Genomic DNA, 17005 nt, shown 5'->3' on the forward strand with positions numbered 1-17005 from the left:
GTTCTTCTAGTGGTTGCACTAATTGAGCCCAAAAAGGCCAGGGCTATAGCGACTGCTACAGCTGCGAGAACGGCGAGTCCGGGCAAGAGGGAGTGGCGGCTTTTGGGAGGCAGCCGACCGGTTGAGAGCTGAGAGGAAAGCGTTAGCTCGTGGGTAGTTGGAGATGCTGTACGTGTATGCGTGATGCGTGTAGGTAGCGTGGTTTGTTTCACGTGATGTGGGAGGACGAAGGAGAATAACAGACGCTATAGAAGTGGTAGAAGTCTGATTTTTGGTAAATATACTAAACTGATGATTCTCTATAATTATCGGTTTTCCAAATATTGATATTCCGCCCCCATCTCCTTTAAAAGTCCGGCCAATTTCGCCTCGGCTGTAATATGGAAATCTTATTGGGCCAAGAAAGCCAGGTGTGCGAAAATAAAACCAAGAAAAGACCTGGGATTTGAAGGCCCGTAAAACACGGCAAAATATTGCGCAATTGCAGAAATTTAACAACGGAACCATGCCTACTGTTCCCAAGAACCGCTTGTTGTGTGTGTCTAGCCTCTCCGTCACAGCCGGTTTGTTGACACTCCGTCTCCCAGGCAACGGGCTGCGTCCCAGACGTGCATACCGTACTACCTGAGAGCTGATTGGCACTTTGGGCATTGATTTCTTTTTGCCTGGGTTGAGTCCATGCCACCTTGCTGTGGCAATTGAAACCTACGGCAGCCTTGTCTGCTGTTTTTTTGTGGGGGAAACACTGTAATGTAAAACCCAACTGCCTTACCTTGTTTCAGGTTGCAGAACAGTTGTGTATCTGAAGCACATTGGTTGCGAACTGCTGCCATCAGGTAAAGGACCTGGGATTCGCAGTATGCACTTGTAGCTGCGCAGTATGAAAGCAATTGATGTAATAGATAAAGATTCTATGACACAATCGCACTCCGTTTATTATCTGCTACAAGTGGCTTCTCTTCAAGTATCGCACAGTAGATACAGTACAACTACTCATTATGAGACTTGTGCTGGTTGCAACCGAGCAGTTAGTGGACGGACTATATATATATATATATATATATATATATATATGTCGGGATGTTGCCGGAGAAACGAGCACGTGGACACGTGTGGGATTAAGGGGGCAGTTGTAAGTTCGTGTTGACACGTGCAATCACGTGTATATCACGTGGTTTGGTAAACATATGATACGCGGGGAAAGTGGGGCGGAATTTCCTTTTTTTTTCGTTTTTTTTTTTCGTTTTTTTTTTTCCTTTTTCTAAAAACCCAGGCTGGCTACAGTTGGTGGATGAATCGAACTCCCTCCCATTTGATTCGGCTCTGGTGACTGCTGTTTAAGGGCTCTTTCGGCTCACCAAAAATAGACTACCAAAGCGCGTCTGTTCGAACCACGGTTGGGTGGAGGATGAATATGTTTCGTAGTTTGATGATTAGTAGGTGGATTCGGATTGTTTAAACTGCACAAGAATCTTTGGGATCCCTTTCGGTTTCAATGTTTTTTCAATATCCAATTTGGCTCATATATCGCCATTTCATGTCTATTCCCTACTGGTATCACTCTCTAGGTCTCTTACACACTCTCGTACCAGACAGGCATCAGAGATACATCTCTCGTGAGTAGTACATAGTACAAAGCTCAATAGTGCTTTTTGGAGTCTGATATCCCAATTTATCTGATTTCTCCGCTTCTTTCCAGACAAATACGTCCACAAAACCTCCAACAAAACATTGATATGTGAGCTGCTAACAATCCGTTCATACATACGCAACAATGTGTGAGATAGCTTAACATTGTGTGTAAACGCGCCGGTGGTGCTCTGATTTGTATACTGCAAGTTCTGGGTTATTTCAGGTGCAGTAAATAACCCCCTGGAGCTACTTATATCCCCCTAACTCCACCCCAACCTCTTCTTCTCGCCAACCGGAGTTTTGAATAAAGTTCACGTAAATGCAGTGTTCATACATCACGATATTGGAACACCGTTTTGCAATCAACCCCATTCAACAACAACATGTCGACGTTAATGTGGTCGGCTGAGCAAAGCGCGGCGGCGGCGGCGGGCTCGCATCTCCAGTCCGCAGCCGAATGGCCTGATCGTGTGCTTACTAATCTCATCCGGTACATGAGTCCGCGGGACGTTGTGACCTTCGGTTCCACGTGCAAACGGATCCGACAAGTGTCCCTGCGGGACGACCTGTGGCAGTCGCGTCTCGAGGCTATGGATCTGTGGGACGACGCAGAGGCCAAGCGCAAGAAAAACGATGAGTTCCATCAGCATGAAGAACAGGAGCTGGACAAGGAGGAAGAAGAGGATATGACTGGAGCTGGACAGAAGAAGGAAGAAGATACACTGGTGGATCTGCTTGATTTGAGTCCGACCAAGCCTGTCACGGCGACATCTACGCCCTACATGCCCCCGGCAGATTTGTCCAACCAGCCAAATCCATTGACTCCCTTTGATGGCCTTGAAAGCACATACGGGAAGGCTCTGGAGACCTATTCCTCGGTATATCGCAATCTTGCACCCTTCTACTATGACATGGTTCAATCTGGAGCGTTCCAGGAACCGCTGCTGTTCAAATTGTACGATCAACCGGAGCACCAGGCTAGAGCACTCGTCAACTTAAAACGACTGTCATACTCTCTGGGAGACAACGAATTTGAGGATGAGAACCGAGATCAGCTGGCAAGTATTGCTGAGACGTTCGAGAATGCTGCACTGCGAGAATTCGAACTGGGAATTGACGAGGGAGACTTTACACCTGACTCGAGAGTCAAGCGATACGCCCAAGTGCTCAAACAACTAGGAGCTACAGAATCGTGTGTCGAGCTGTTCGTTCACAAACGAGCCATTGATGTTCCACATAGCCCTGCTATCCTTGGAGATAAGGGTATTAACATGACCGCTCTACAGAACCATCTAGATCTCGTGTCGAAAACTATAGCCCAACAAATGGAGGCTATTGATACCGTGTTTGGGCTAGAGATTGACAATGTCAGCTACCTGTTTGCGAAAATCGTGCTGGAAGATGCAGTCATTGATACCATTAATCACGTGCTTGAAGCTGCTCGTGAGCAGGAGACAGTCTACTACCTTGATGCGGTCCCTGACATTTATGCCAAACTGCTGACTATCACTGACACTCTACCTTCCTCCATTAACGGGCACCAGGACAAGTACAAGGGTGCCTTGAAACGTCTGCTGATTAGTCAGTATGAGTTTCATGTCGATCAGTTCATGCAACTGGAGCTTGACTCGTTTGAGACCTACGCCAATGACCTGGTTGATTCCTGGGACAAGGAGACTCATGATAAGGAAATTGCCACGGAACATTACTATCTGAGTAATGTGACCAAGGAGAAGGATAAGCGGGACTTCTTATCGTCTTTCAAGGACGTTCTAATGATGCCCATCAATGTTATTGGTGTGGGAAGTTCCAAGGACGCCAGCAGGTCGGGGACACCGAACCCCAATGCCAACGGTAGCTCCTCCAAGTCAGGCACTCCTAACCCTGGAGCATCTCGCTCCGGCACTCCCAACCCCGACCAATCATCTGCTGATGGTCATCACGTGTCTTCTCCTCCTCCCGAGCTCGAGACAAACCTTCCCACCACAGAGTTGGACGCCAAGGCCGCTATTATGAACGACCGTTTGCAGGGCATCAACTCGTTGTTTAACCTCGAGCTGGCTCTCAACATCACCAAGGCTGGAAAGGCGTCTCTAGAGCGAATCAAGCGATTCCATGCTGCCGGAGGACAGCTGGCCAAAGACTCCAAGGAGCAATGTGAGCGCGTGTTCGTATCTCTTATCGATATTCTTGGTAAGCGGCATATCGGTGGTGGTTTCGACAAAGCTCTAGGACGTTTGGATTCGTATAAACCGCATAATCTCGGCTTTTTGGACGAAAAGAAGAGCAAGAAGGGCAAGAAGGAGGAAGTCAAGGAGGAATCGTTGGAGGAGAAGAAGAAGAAGGAAATGGAAAAGAAGGGAGGTCTCGAACCTCTCGTTGTCTTTGCTGAGTTGGTCAACATTGGAGATCTTATTCAGCAGATGATCCACGTCTTCTTCGAAGAGGAGCTGGCACAAAAGAAGTTCATCGATCGAAATGACTTTGTCTCTCCCTCGGTTCAGGCCAAAAAGAAGTTTGAGAAGCAGTTGGATGAATATGTGGCTCGAGGTCTGAACCAGGGTATTGATGTTCTTTCCGACCAGATGGACTTCCTGTTTGTCACCACTCAACTGGGCTCGGATTTCAACCCCCTGCCTAACATGGAGCCCAATATGGGACCCACGGAGTGCGCAAAGGGGCTGGTTGACCTGTTGTCTGTTCACATGAAGATTCTGTCTGGAAGTACTGAGAAAACTGTGCTGGATGTGTTCCAACAGGAACTGGGTATGCGGTTTTTTGCCAGCATTTGCAAGCATCTCAAGAGAAAGACAATTTCTGTCGATGGAGCCATCACTGTCATTTCTGACCTCAATTACTACTATTCGTTTGTGTTGGGACTGAAGCAAAGACCTCTCAACCAGCCGTTTGCCGCCCTGAAGGAGGTTGGCCAGATGTATCTGATTGATACCAAGGATGCAAAGGCCCTGGGCAAACTGCTGTCGGACATGAACCGGTTCAAGGGCGTGTTTCAACCTGAAGAGATTTACGAGTTTGCCCACTCTAGAGCAGATTGGGTGCTGGTGAAGAGAGAGGTGGAGAAGGCGATGTATGGACTGGGTGTGGATTGTGTCATCTCGTAGAGCTCTTCACACCACACTTCTAATGACACTAGTGTAAATAAAATAGTTCGCAATGATAGATATTCGACATAGCAAGAGGTGTGGACGCTCCATATTGGTACCATCGTTCCTAATTGTAGCTTCAAGCAGTCTGAGAACGTACGTATGTACTACAGTAGCAGATACATGCCAGGGGACCTCAATATTGGTCTCAGAAACAGGTATTACTTCACTGAAACCCATTTATCAAATCCCATTCAGATTAGTAATGAGTGCGTAAGCCTTCAATGTTCATGTCATACCTACAAGTCGAAATATTCGCGTGCAGAAATGTTCTCGTGGAGGTGCGTCCTTTGAACTAAAATTCAGATAAGGTTGGTCTTTTGAGTAATTAATTCGTGTCGCTCTTGAAAAATGCTGTCATTTGAAGTATACCCTAGACATAATAAATGCAAGATATTATGCACCATGAGCTTAGAATTAAATCTGAAATAAGTAGTAAACAATTATATAAATGCGACTATTTGTACTACTAGTGCTCTAAGAAAAATTCTAAAATGTCCATAATTTGAATAAAATGCTGAAGTTTCTTTCCACATAATTCATATAAGTATTTTTGTAACAGAAACTGATTTATCAAGCAGTATACACTTCAGACTGAATTCTTGCATACGACGTGCATATTATGCACGTCCTATGCACTTTTAAGCACACCGGGCTAGCTACTTTGGGAAGATGATATTTGCCGATTTGCCGAAGTAACCATTTGGCCATGTGGTTATTTCTATTTAGCAATATAAATGAGTATACATGAGGCAGATATAGTTGTGGGGTTAGCGATATATAGCAATATAGATCCTCGTGACTTATATTCTCAACATTACTTGCTCACCCCCTTTGTTATGCACAATGAGGAACTCCATGGTCTATGCTGAGTATTGTGAACAGTGAACATATCTTCGCTGAAGTGAAGAGACAGAGCGATTTGAAGACAGCAGTACTTTCTGATTATGTCAAGTTTTGTGTGATTAAAAGAGTGGCTCAGTTTCAAGTGTATTTGGGTTTATTTGAAATGCTCATGGAAGGTGATATAATGCTGTGGTTGAGGGGACTCTCGCAGTATTAAATGTCGACAGATGGTCTCCTGTAATGATATGTTTGACACTGACTTGGTTCTACAAGTACAGTACTGTATTTGCACACTACTCGTATTTGTGGTTCCCGAATCGTCTATTATTTCAGTCATCATACTTCGTCCAGTGATACTCGCTGATTCTCGCTGTGCTGCGACCCACTTGAAAACACACTAAATATCCTCCGTGTCATAGCAAATTCATTAATCATTAGTTAGTATACATCCTGCCTATCTATCTCCTTCAATAACACCTGCGTCAGTAGTTGGGTAGGGCAAAAGTGGGGGGTTCTATGGAAACCAACTTACCGACTAGTTCCACGTCGAGGGTGCGCGCACGCGTGCTGGCCGTGAACGTGTCGCGGTAGCTGTCTGCCTGGGCGTCCAGTCGATGGAACATTTCTTTATCCTGCGTGAGTCCCACTTCGAAACGAAGCTGTTTAAGGGATGCAGGGAGCGCCGCGGCAAACTGGATGCCGGGTAGGTGGAAGCCCTTAATGGACAAGTACTCCAACTGTTTGCATCTGTGGCTCTTAAGAGGAGTCCACGAGAGCTGCTGGTGATATGGCTCTACGGGTAGGTCGATGGTCAGTCGTCTGACAGTGGGAGGTGGCGATAGAACGAATGAATGGAATCGTTCGTTGTCTGTGTTAATAAAGAAGAGGTTGGGACTTCTGGCTGATCAGGGTGGTCAGTTTAGCCAGTTTTTGGAGCTTTATGCCTGGGAATTTTTCTTTTGTGATTTTGTGTTGGGTATGTTGTATCTGGTGTGTGGGTGTGATAGAAGCAAACGAATTGCCACAAACATTTCTGGACCCAGATATGATGACCCTCAGCATATGGAGTGGCACTTGATTCTCAGCGCATTTAGCACGCCCAGTTATACTCACGTGAATAGACCGTGTATCCCTTACTCAACCTGACCTCCAGCTCCTCAATACTGCCGAAATCCTTAACGTCATAAGGATACTGCCAAATGCAATTTTCCAACACCAGTCTCTTGACCGCCACCGTCTCGTTTCTTGACGGGCTCAGCCTCGTCACTGGTGTGCTTCCATCCTTGTCTGCCGAGATTCTAGACAGCGGAATGATCTCATGGACGCCATCCTTATTGAGAATCGAGTCTCTCTGGACTGTGAAGCCCTCAAGGGCAAGTGTCTTAACAGCTGGAAAGCCCACGAGATGGTCGATGTCAAAGGAGATTTGTTTTGCTGGCGCGTTGACGTTGTTGAAGGTCTGGAGCCGTTGCACCTGACCGGATATAACAGTCATGTTAGTCACTCGGTCGCATCCCACGTACTTGAGCCACGCAGAAGAGCCCGAAATGACCATTGTCACGTCGGACAGCTGCGGACACAGCGACATAAACTCCGTCAGCAGCTCAGGATAGTGCCACTCGGCATAGGACGAATGTTTGGTGATGTGCAGAGTGTGGATATATCCGGCTATGCCGCACGAATCAGAAGCCAGGTAGTCTCTGGTGGGGGCCAAGGAGTCCCAGCTCAGGTAAAAGTCACCAAACAACTTGTCGCACGCCGCGTGGCGAAGATCGTGACTCACCAGAGACACGGCTCTAATGTCGCGTTTGGGCAGGAGGTCACAGATGGCATTTTTGAGCTCGGCCGGCAGTCTGGTTAGTGGGGACGCCGTGGGCCGTTTGTGGCACGTCTCAGGATCGTTCTCTAGACGTCGCTTGACCATGTTAGAAGTGGCTGTGGTGGAACAACTAGTGCCGTTTGTATATCGGGTTCCTTAGACTATAGGCCAAAAGATTAAAGAGTCACTCCCAAGGTTTCTTGTCCCAAGGCACGTGATGATACCATTATCTCAACTTTATTTGACAGAGAAGGGCAACCAAAGAGCTGTATGCTAACTTGAGCTTGGTTCAGAAGAGAGCAGTGAAATCATATGGAGATGGGCTAATGACTGCGCCTTTTAATCTACATGGAGCTCGTGTTCTTCAAGCCGCTCTAGCGCTCTGTCTTGGATACAATGATGTGTGCCAAGGAGCAGTTGATCTGATTGCCCTATCAGCCACTCGAATACTGTATACTTCAGTAGGGTAGATTGATATCGAGCTGCTACTTGTACTATTGTTTCAAGGGACCGATATTCCAATGTTTTATTATGGTTGGTGTGTTATTACAGTAGATGCAGACTTGTATTCTAACCATCCATCGTTTAACTTCCCTACCGGCTCTTATATAGCTAACTCGCTCTATCCTTGTCATATTTATCATCAGTAGTCGCTGTATAATCGCAGCAATGGAAGCCTGTCAGAACAAACTGGTCAATGGCATCTGCAGGTCCTCAGTATGTACGAGAACAACAGATTATGGTCTCCCAGCAGCAAAGTCTAGAATACCACACAACCACGAGCGATAGCAGAAAAATATACCTAGTACTCATTGCTTGACTCTCACTGCTTTATGGGGTTCATGGCAGTGGCAACCTGGTGCCAATCTCGCACTCCACAGGCCCACTGATCACTGGCGAGATCGGGCACCCGCTCATGGCCCCAGATGACCAGATGATCGAACGAGCCTTCGGCGTTCCACGACCGCATCTCGATGGGCTCGTTGTTTCGGTAGTCATCGGGATTTCGCTCGAATCCATCCTGGTCAAAGTCCTGGGTGATGTCGCCCAGCTGGGACACGGGGTTCGAGTTCTCGAAGAAATTGGTACCCTCGGTGAACCTGTAGCCACGGTACGTCTCGGGCAGATTCTGCTCCACTCCATGAAGCTTCCTGCCTCGAAAATGGGTACTCAATGGAGCTGAAGAGGCACTCTTGTCTTTTGGATCCTTTGAATCCCTGTTGTTCAATCCAAACTCTTTCTCGTCCTCCTCACCCTGCTCTTTCGCTGCATCATTCTCTTCGGCCTTCTTAGCAACCTCCGGGTTCTCGTCAGCCTTTTCGTCTTTGGTCACTTCCACCTGTTGCCCGTTCTTGTTGTCACCACCCTCGATGGTGAAGTACTCAGCCACGTTGGCAGGCCCTGTGTAGTGGATATGGCACGGCAGCACGTGACAGACCGTGTTCGGCTTTTTTTCGCTCTGCTGCTCGGGAAATAATCGAATGTCCATTGTGTGAGAGACTGTTGTGGTGGAGACGTGTGCTAGATCAACTGCGACCAAGACGTCAAACATTGCTGCAACCATGCATGAACATGCGTGCGGTGTGATGGGCGACTTCCGATTAACAACGAGTTCAAGGAGTTCAAGGAGGCAAAAGGCAGTTCATACAAATTCTTGTAGTAGAATTATATCAATCTTTCGTTAATGAAAACAGTTCAGACAAAAAAAAATCTCTAGAAAAAGAGAAGAAAAATGGCGACATCCGCAGGATTCGAACCTACGCGGGGAAACCCCAAGAGATTTCTAATCTCTCGCCTTAACCGCTCGGCCAGGATGCCAGAAATTTAACAATTTAAGAAATGGTGGCCTGGACTATCTAATGTATGCTTAGTAATCATATCGAAATGAATCATTAGAATAAAAAAGTAATGAATCAATAGGAAAAAACACTACTTTCCTTCATAGCCGGATATTTGGTGGATTGTTGTACTTTAATACCACATTACACATCCATTAAACAAGTCTTCGAGACTTATTGTATTACCATGTGGAGGTTCCTGATGAACGTCAGCTTGAAAGCGACACTAGCAAGCAATTCCATTCTTCAAAAGACCCTACATGTAGAGCTGTGGTAACTCATATACGCGTACTTTATTCAGGGCTCAAATATATGTGCCTTTATCATCTATTGACAGACATCCTACTTCATACATCATAGCCATTTTTGACACCTACAAATGCCCTTAGCTGTAATGCGTTAATGTATTCTCTCTCTTATTTGTTCGAACAAGCCCAGCCATTCATCGGTTATACACATACCCACATGTCTTGAACCTCTTCAACCTCCTCCATGAAAAAAATGTCTAGGGCTTCGTTCACAGCGTCGATGCCCACCTGGTAGTCCTCCAGCTCGTTATACACCTGAGCAGAGAACCGCACGTACATCTTGCCATTGTGGTAAATGGGAGGCACGTAGGTTCCTCGAGTCAGGGGGTGGTCACAGATGAGCTGGAACAACTGTTGCTTCCTCTCTTCCGACGCAGCAGCCAGAAATTCCTCTGGAATGGGCAGACGAACAGTAACCATGGCTCCAGCGTGCCCCAGCACTTCAGTTCGCCATTGGCCAGCAGCCAAGTCGCCAACCTTTACTGCCAGATCGTTACAGTACTTTCTGATTTGGGCTTCTCCTCCAATCTTCTTCCGGAATTCAAAGGCAGCAGTGATAGCGATATAAGGGGAAAAATCCTGCGTTCCGATGAAAGTGAACCGGTCAACGAGTCGTCGTTCCTCCTGCTCGGGCTCCAGGTCCTCAGAGTCGTCCAGGTATGTATGCGAAACAGGCAGGGTGTGGATAAGTCGGTGGTGCTCCTCTGCGACATACAAAATCGCTCCACCTCGTACTCCGTAGCCCCACTTGTGCACGTTGGTGACGTAGAAATCAGGCTGGGTTTTTCGCATGCTCACGGGGATCAGACCAATGCTATGGGCTCCATCGATGAACGAAAGCACCTCTTTCTCTCGACACAGCTTCACGAGCTGGTTGTACGGCAGAATGGCGGCAGGCATTGAAGACACTGTATCAAACAGGCATATAACGGTGCTTGGATGGGCGTCAATAGCCTTTCTGTACACGTCCACAATCTCCTCGTCGTTCATGGGGTACTCAATGTCGACAGACACATGTTTGATACCGTGTCTGAGCTCCAAGAACTTGAGAGTCTTTTCGCAGGCACCATACGTGGTCGAGCAGTAGATGATAGTGTCACCTTTCTTGAGTGGCAGGCTTCTGATGACGGTGTTGAAGCCGACAGTGGCGTTCTGCACGAACACCGTGTTGAGAGGCTCCGAGTCGATCCATTCGCATGCCGTCGCCCGCGCAACCTCGATGTCCTCGTACAGAGTCGTCCGCATGTACAAATCGGGGTTGGCTTCGATTTTGGCGAGAATCTGGTTTCGCGCCTCTCGCACAGGCAACGGACAGGCTCCAAAAGAGCCGTGGTTCAGCGGCGTGTTTTTGTGGTCAAAGTCCCAGTACGCCTCGCGGGCAGCGTGTCCAAAGGTCGTGGCCTGGCTCTGTGGCAGTTTGCTTTTGATAATCATGCTGTAGTGTGTGGTGGTGGAGAGATTAGTGCGATGCCGATAATGTAGAGATTATGTGGGGAGTTCTGGTTGGAACTTAGTTTGTTGGGGTGGTGCAATTCCGGGGAGGTATAAATTCAGCATAAATTCAGCATAAATTCAGTAGATGGAAAAACGAGATGTTGTTCAAATCAATACTCATACAATACAAGTACTGTAGTTTACATAGAGTGGCTATTTTTGCACACCAATACCCTGACGAAAACCCCCTAAAAGCTCACCCTTTCTACACGTCAGCTTGAACACTATCCGTTACTGAATTAAATGAAATTCAAATTCAGACTGATAAATGCACCCAGAGTTATAAAGGCAAAAATTAAAAAAAACGCAGGTGCGCAGGTTCATAGTGGAATGAATGGTGCCGTTTATCCCTGTGGTGAATGTGCCAAAGAACCCTTTCACTGAGAGATCCTGCACTGTTATAACTACATTTCAAGATGCTCCATTACCACAAGTAGTACATACTATAGCTCTCAAGACCATCTACAGCGCCAATGTGTTCGATCTCATGTCATCCACAATCATTAGTTGGCTACAGTATGTGCTGTACCATCTACCAGAGCCAATTACACGATATTTGCACGAATGCAATACACTGAATACATCTTACTAATACAATAACTTATAGATTTACACACTTGTCACCAACCACCTGCAGCTAGGTGACAAGAATAAAGGGAGACATGGGAGAACCTGGGCTCTTGGACCGGCCATTGTTCCCCTGGTGGTTGGGGTCGTCGAGGTCAACCGTCAGAAACTTTGTGTTTCTGCTTCTTCCGGGCGCCACGGTGTTTGTGGGATCGAACTGGTGGCTCTGGGGAGGGGTCATTCCTGTGTCTCGGTCGATGAACCCGTCTCTTATTTCTCGCCGATCACGTTCCCGCAGCTCTCTGAGACGTTGGTCGGTCTTGTGAGCCGCGTGGTCGTTGGGAAGCAGAGGAAGAGACTTGCTCCATGAAGTTGTCTCGTCTTCGTAGGAAGACGAGGCTACCGAATCAGGGTAGGGTGATCTTGTGGAGTAGTCCTTCACAGCCTTCTTCTTTACGGGGATGGGAGTGATGGGGGTATCGGGAGAGGAGCACTCTTCAGCCACAAATGAACACACCTTGGCAGTCACTGGACGAATGTAGTTGATCTGGACGCGGTGTTTAGTGGCCTTGGGTGCATGGATGGAATCTGTAGAAGACACAGAGTCTCGGGTGGTGCCTTGGATCTTGTCAACCAGCTTGTTGAGCTTGGGGGTAGACAGAGACGAGTCAAATGATACCTTGCGCATCTCTCGAGCAAGATCCACGTCGATAGGAGTGGGCTTGGACCTTGCGGGAGGCGATCCAGTGGCCACCGTGGCGGCATTTGACTTGATAGAACCTCCAGAACGGTTCACAGACTGGTTGGCGGATCTCTGGCCAGTAGACGCGGGGGGAGTTCCGTAGTAGTCGTCAATGTCGTAGATGTCATCTACGTCGTCGGACCGGCCGACAGACTCGACAAAGGAGAACTCGGTGGAGTCTTCGGGAGGGGGAGACGAGGCTCCAACCACGCCTCCGCCACTAGAAATCTCCTTATCTTTACCTCGGAGCAGAGAAGCCATTTGTTCGCAGCCAACAATGTTCTTGAGACGGTTGTCGTGGATGGAGAAGAGGCAGAACTCGGACGAAATCTGGTAGATTTTGTACGTCTCATTCATTCGAGCCATTTTGACAGTGGAGGGAAGGTCCACCTCCGTGGTGGAGGTGCCTGTGACGGGAGCTCTCGTGCTCTGGCTTCGATGCACATTTGCCGACGAATGGGGGTGTTCTGCAACAGAGTGCGCATGGCCAGTCGTCTGGCTTCGGTGTAGCTGGCTGGATTGGGTATGACCTCCTCCTCCCAACGTTTGAGAACGGCCCAAGTTAGGAGTACCGCCATTGTTGTTGAAATTGGGTGAAGGTCGATTAGCAGGAGAACCTCGCATACTGGGAGACTGTCTGATACCCAACCCCACGGGTCCAACATTGCCACTAGACTGTTGGGCAAGTTGCTTAGCAGCCTCCTTTTCGGCTTGAGACACATCAAAGGTGTTGGTGTAGTTCGCTCCAAATCCCATCGACGACCGGTTTCGAATATTGTCCTGTAGCTGCTGCTGCTTGTGTTTCATCGACTTGGATCGTGCCAGCGACTTGGATCGCGACAGGTTCTGGCTCTTAGATCGAGACAAAGACTTGGACCGTTGAAGACCGTCGTTTTGGGACTGTTTGGTCGTGTGAGTGGCTCTATGCAAGGAGTCCTTGATGGCGTTGAAGTAAATGTAAGCCTTGTCGATTCTGTTGTGATCAGCGGACCACTTGTGTTCCTTGCCGGCTCGCGACAGGTCAGACACTCCAGGCAGAATATCGCCACTGTAGATCTTGGCCATGGACTTATTGAACATGACCTCGCAGCTGTAGAGGGTGAAGTTGAGGCCTAGTGGCTGGTAGTTGATCCAGGTGTTGCCTCGCATGTATTCCAGACACTTATCCCACTCCTTGGCGGCTTCCGAGTACTTTTCCTGCTCAAACAGACACTGTCCAAACAGGAAATGAGTGATGCACAGATACGGGTCCTTCTGGAGAGCTGTAACGAACCACTTTGTGGCGCGCTCGTGGTCCTCCATCTTGTAGTAGATGGCGGCAATGTTGTGGGCCACCTTGCTGACTTCTCCAGAGTATTCTGGCGAGTTGATGAGCTGGTTGAACTGCTTGAGAGCTGGAGCATAGTCTCCTTTGGAGTACAGTTCCACGCCCTTGAGCCATGTGACCACTTGTTGTAGGGTGAGCATGGTGTGGTTGGGGCACTGTCAAACCTGCTGGAGTGCTCTACTTGTAGGTGAGGCTGGTTGGTGGTTGCACTGTTTCCGACGGTCGCCTATGGGTCTTTGCTTGATGACGCTGATGCACACTCTCCTGTGGGAGTCGCTTGAGATGAGGTTTCCGAGCTGTAAACGAATGATGGGAAACGAGAATGATGAGGAGTGCGAAATGTGAATCTATCTGCCACAAGTCGTGTTGATGATCGACACCGGTCAGGGCCACTAGATCTTGTTGTAAATAAAGTGTCAACTCAAGAGCTCAAAAGTGTGTGTTGCAAGAAGGAATGTGTGGGGGCCAAAGAGTAATATAACGTCGCTACGCGTCTATACATAATTCTGTGGGTCTCATGTCACGCGGTCTGGGACGCCCACTTGTTCCTTACAGCTGTGACACACCACTCCCGCAGCAACAAGTCAATTAAACGCCTTGGCTCCTAATGAAACAACAAAAAACCAATCCAGGCTACTCCGTCTTACAAAACTGGTCTCCTCATTCCGTGGGTAACCCCTTTTGGGAGAGCTTGGTCTTTGTCAGCCGTGTACGCGTGCAGTAGGGTTTGAGAGAGGTGGATTTTTGGGGCTGCCAAAGAGGTTGAAAAGGGCGTTTCGAGGCCCGAAACCCCTGAATTATGGCCAATTTTTTGCATATGGACACGTTCTGGCCACCTTCGCAACCTCCACCACCTCTCAACCACCCGTGCTTCGTCACATCCTCACATCATCGCACGGCAGACAAGCTCTAGGAACAAGGACTAAAGTCACATTGGCTCTGATTTATGTTGGGAGGAATGCAGCATGACACAATTTCAGAGGCTAAAAAGGAAGGCAAAAAGACGAAACAAGACGAGAACAAGACGAGAACAAGACGAGAACAAACAGTCCAGCAGTCCAGCAGCCCACATAGCCTCAAAGCACCGACGTGTCTGACAGCGACAGGGGTATTTGGCTGGTGGAGGACATACGAGAGTATATATTTATCTGTGGTAGTTTCCGGGGGAGCTCCAGTGTCGAGCCCTTGCTGGTACATTCCCAGCGCATGTCTCGGCAGTTTGTTACGGGTGTCTCACAGGCACCTCCAGACTGATACAAGTACAGACGTTTCATGTGCAATACGACTCAGTTGCGGGCTGCTTCATATTAGTCCAAATGCTAGGATGGTAATTAGCCCATATGTTTTCCAGTACGAAATGATGCGAATAATGATCTATTTGCTCCACATCTATCGTACTCGGGCTTTCGGCTACGGCAAAAGAAACGTGAGCCCTCCCCTTTAGACTTACCCGCCCTACAATCCTGCTGTAGATCAGACATGAAGATCCAAGACCACCAATCGGAATAAGTATCGTAGCTACTGTACTTTGTCGTGCAATTAAGTCATTTCGTACCTATAGAATAGACCGCTCACAACTTGAAACAATAGTGGCATTCTTTGGGTCGGATTGTGGCACATTTATTCGTTTGCTTTCCGCCTTACTCACTGCAAGCTCAAGAATGTTCCTGCGTAATAACTCGCACCCTGAAACATGCACCCCTATACTCGTTGTCGGGTATCGGACCCAATCTGTGACAAGAATAGGAGTAATAATATTGGTCGCCGGGCGTTTGGCACGAGGAAGCAAGAGCGGAGAGATGTTCTTTATAGTCAGCACATGACATGGACAAAGTGTGGCTCACTTTTGTCTACCGTAGGGAGATTTTACGTCATACTTGGATGTGAAAATGAACAGTAAGTTAAACACGAAGATCGCGAAAATCACAATAGATTTTTCACACTTGTAATTCACGTGAGACCGAGGGAGGGAGAGTCTAGACCAAGCGCTGGCGTGCCGTTTCATAGATGCAGAAACCAACATGGACAAAAATAATATCGCTTTGGCAGGTCAGGGCCCGAGAAAGTGTGCTTTTGAAACGCATCTCCGGTAAGTACGAGTATTGTTAGATCGACGTATGAAAAGGAGTGCTAAGAACACCGCTAACCACTCGTAATTCGGAAGCACAATAGTGTCCTGATCGGTCATAAAGACGTTATGTCGGTGGAGTTCGGAGGCTAGCCGCATAACTGGCGCCCCACGTGGTTCGGGCCGTGTGATCTGGACTGTACTGAATGTACAGTGGGAAGATGTAGATCACCATGTTTACCACACTGAATCATCGTCGGCTTATTTTTAACATGAAACAGTAGCTACTGTACTTGTAGGCTACGTACTTGTACGTACAAGCAGGGTAAGTCGGACTATAGTAGAATGAAGCAGACGGCCAAACAGAACCGAGCCTGTACTTGTCGGTGCTTTTTCCACGATGGACACACGCAGATCGTGCACCTCCTGTTTGAATGCTCACAGTGGTCCCTACAGCCAGATCCAGATTCAGCCAGATCTTCATTATGTAATCGGCACTTGGTGCATGTTCATAGACTTACAGTATGAGTACTCTTACCGGCACTTGTAAACGTTCTCGTAACACCACCATGCGCATTATCGTGCTCTGGTTACGACCATAGCGTACGTTATTACATATAGCACCGGTACAAGTACATGGCACAGGATGTACTGTACCAGTAGGTACAAGAACCCACCATCGCTGTCTGGATGGTGTAACAGCACCCACCACTGCCACCAGACTCACACCTGAAGCGCGTTTCACGCTGTGGTGTTTTTCTGCTCACAGCAGCAACCGCATGGTACATGAGAATGGGTCTCCCCGGTGACGGTGATAGTCAGTATTGTGGGCGAGGCTGTAACCATTCCACTGAAAAAGAAACGACAGGGTGGGAGGGCTGCCATTGTATCAGTATCAGACTGTTTAGTAAGGAAAACTGTACGTACAGCAAATTGTACGAGTGCAAGTTTTATAATGCAATTGTACCAAAGGTGCAAATATTACACCAATATATGTAGTTAATCACATGACCAGCTCCCTTCTCCACCTGACTGGAATCACCTTCCCTCAGTCTCTCGCCATGTACAAGCAGCTTCTTCTCTAGATACAGCACGCGTTGTGCAAAGCTAAAAGTGGCTCTTTCGGGCGACCCAGTGTCCAGAAAAGTCTTGATTAAAAAGCCTAAGCCACGCTAAATTCCGTCTGATAACTACATATTC

The 17005-nt window shown here is 47.9% G+C and overlaps 7 protein-coding genes and 1 non-coding gene across 8 annotated transcripts; 2 read left to right on the top strand and 6 right to left on the bottom strand.

The window, feature by feature from the left end:
* Window positions 1-18: 18 nt before the first annotated feature.
* Window positions 19-651, bottom strand: YALI1_B25004g (uncharacterized protein; the record flags this gene model as incomplete). The annotated part of the gene is made up of 1 exon (XM_068282122.1): window positions 19-651. The coding sequence occupies one exon, from the start codon at window positions 649-651 to the stop codon at window positions 19-21; it is 633 nt and encodes a 210-aa protein (XP_068138223.1).
* A 1364-nt stretch (window positions 652-2015) lies between these two features.
* Window positions 2016-4754, top strand: YALI1_B25017g (uncharacterized protein; the record flags this gene model as incomplete). Its single annotated transcript, XM_501085.3, has 1 exon — window positions 2016-4754. One exon carries the CDS (start codon window positions 2016-2018, stop codon window positions 4752-4754), a length of 2739 nt encoding a protein of 912 aa, XP_501085.3.
* Window positions 4755-6124: 1370 nt separating this feature from the next.
* YALI1_B25062g (uncharacterized protein) lies at window positions 6125-7566 on the bottom strand (the record flags this gene model as incomplete). Its single annotated transcript, XM_501086.3, has 2 exons — window positions 6125-6510; window positions 6756-7566. 2 exons carry the CDS (start codon window positions 7564-7566, stop codon window positions 6125-6127), a joined length of 1197 nt encoding a protein of 398 aa, XP_501086.3.
* A 416-nt stretch (window positions 7567-7982) lies between these two features.
* Window positions 7983-8250, top strand: YALI1_B25077g (uncharacterized protein; the record flags this gene model as incomplete). The annotated part of the gene is made up of 2 exons (XM_068282123.1): window positions 7983-8091; window positions 8138-8250. The coding sequence occupies 2 exons, from the start codon at window positions 7983-7985 to the stop codon at window positions 8248-8250; spliced, it is 222 nt and encodes a 73-aa protein (XP_068138224.1).
* A 34-nt stretch (window positions 8251-8284) lies between these two features.
* Window positions 8285-9025, bottom strand: YALI1_B25087g (uncharacterized protein; the record flags this gene model as incomplete). The annotated part of the gene is made up of 1 exon (XM_501087.3): window positions 8285-9025. The coding sequence occupies one exon, from the start codon at window positions 9023-9025 to the stop codon at window positions 8285-8287; it is 741 nt and encodes a 246-aa protein (XP_501087.3).
* A 172-nt stretch (window positions 9026-9197) lies between these two features.
* Window positions 9198-9279, bottom strand: YALI1_B25090r. Its single transcript has one exon. It is a non-coding gene; the product is annotated as a tRNA-Ser (tRNA).
* A 469-nt stretch (window positions 9280-9748) lies between these two features.
* Window positions 9749-11041, bottom strand: YALI1_B25107g (uncharacterized protein; the record flags this gene model as incomplete). Its single annotated transcript, XM_501088.3, has 1 exon — window positions 9749-11041. The coding sequence occupies one exon, from the start codon at window positions 11039-11041 to the stop codon at window positions 9749-9751; it is 1293 nt and encodes a 430-aa protein (XP_501088.1).
* Window positions 11042-11738: 697 nt separating this feature from the next.
* YALI1_B25136g (uncharacterized protein) lies at window positions 11739-13877 on the bottom strand (the record flags this gene model as incomplete). Its single annotated transcript, XM_501089.3, has 1 exon — window positions 11739-13877. The coding sequence occupies one exon, from the start codon at window positions 13875-13877 to the stop codon at window positions 11739-11741; it is 2139 nt and encodes a 712-aa protein (XP_501089.1).
* Between the last annotated feature and the right edge of the window lie 3128 nt (window positions 13878-17005).

Source organism: Yarrowia lipolytica, chromosome 1B (genome assembly GCF_001761485.1).
Source record: "Yarrowia lipolytica chromosome 1B, complete sequence".
Taxonomy (NCBI): domain Eukaryota; kingdom Fungi; phylum Ascomycota; class Dipodascomycetes; order Dipodascales; genus Yarrowia; species Yarrowia lipolytica.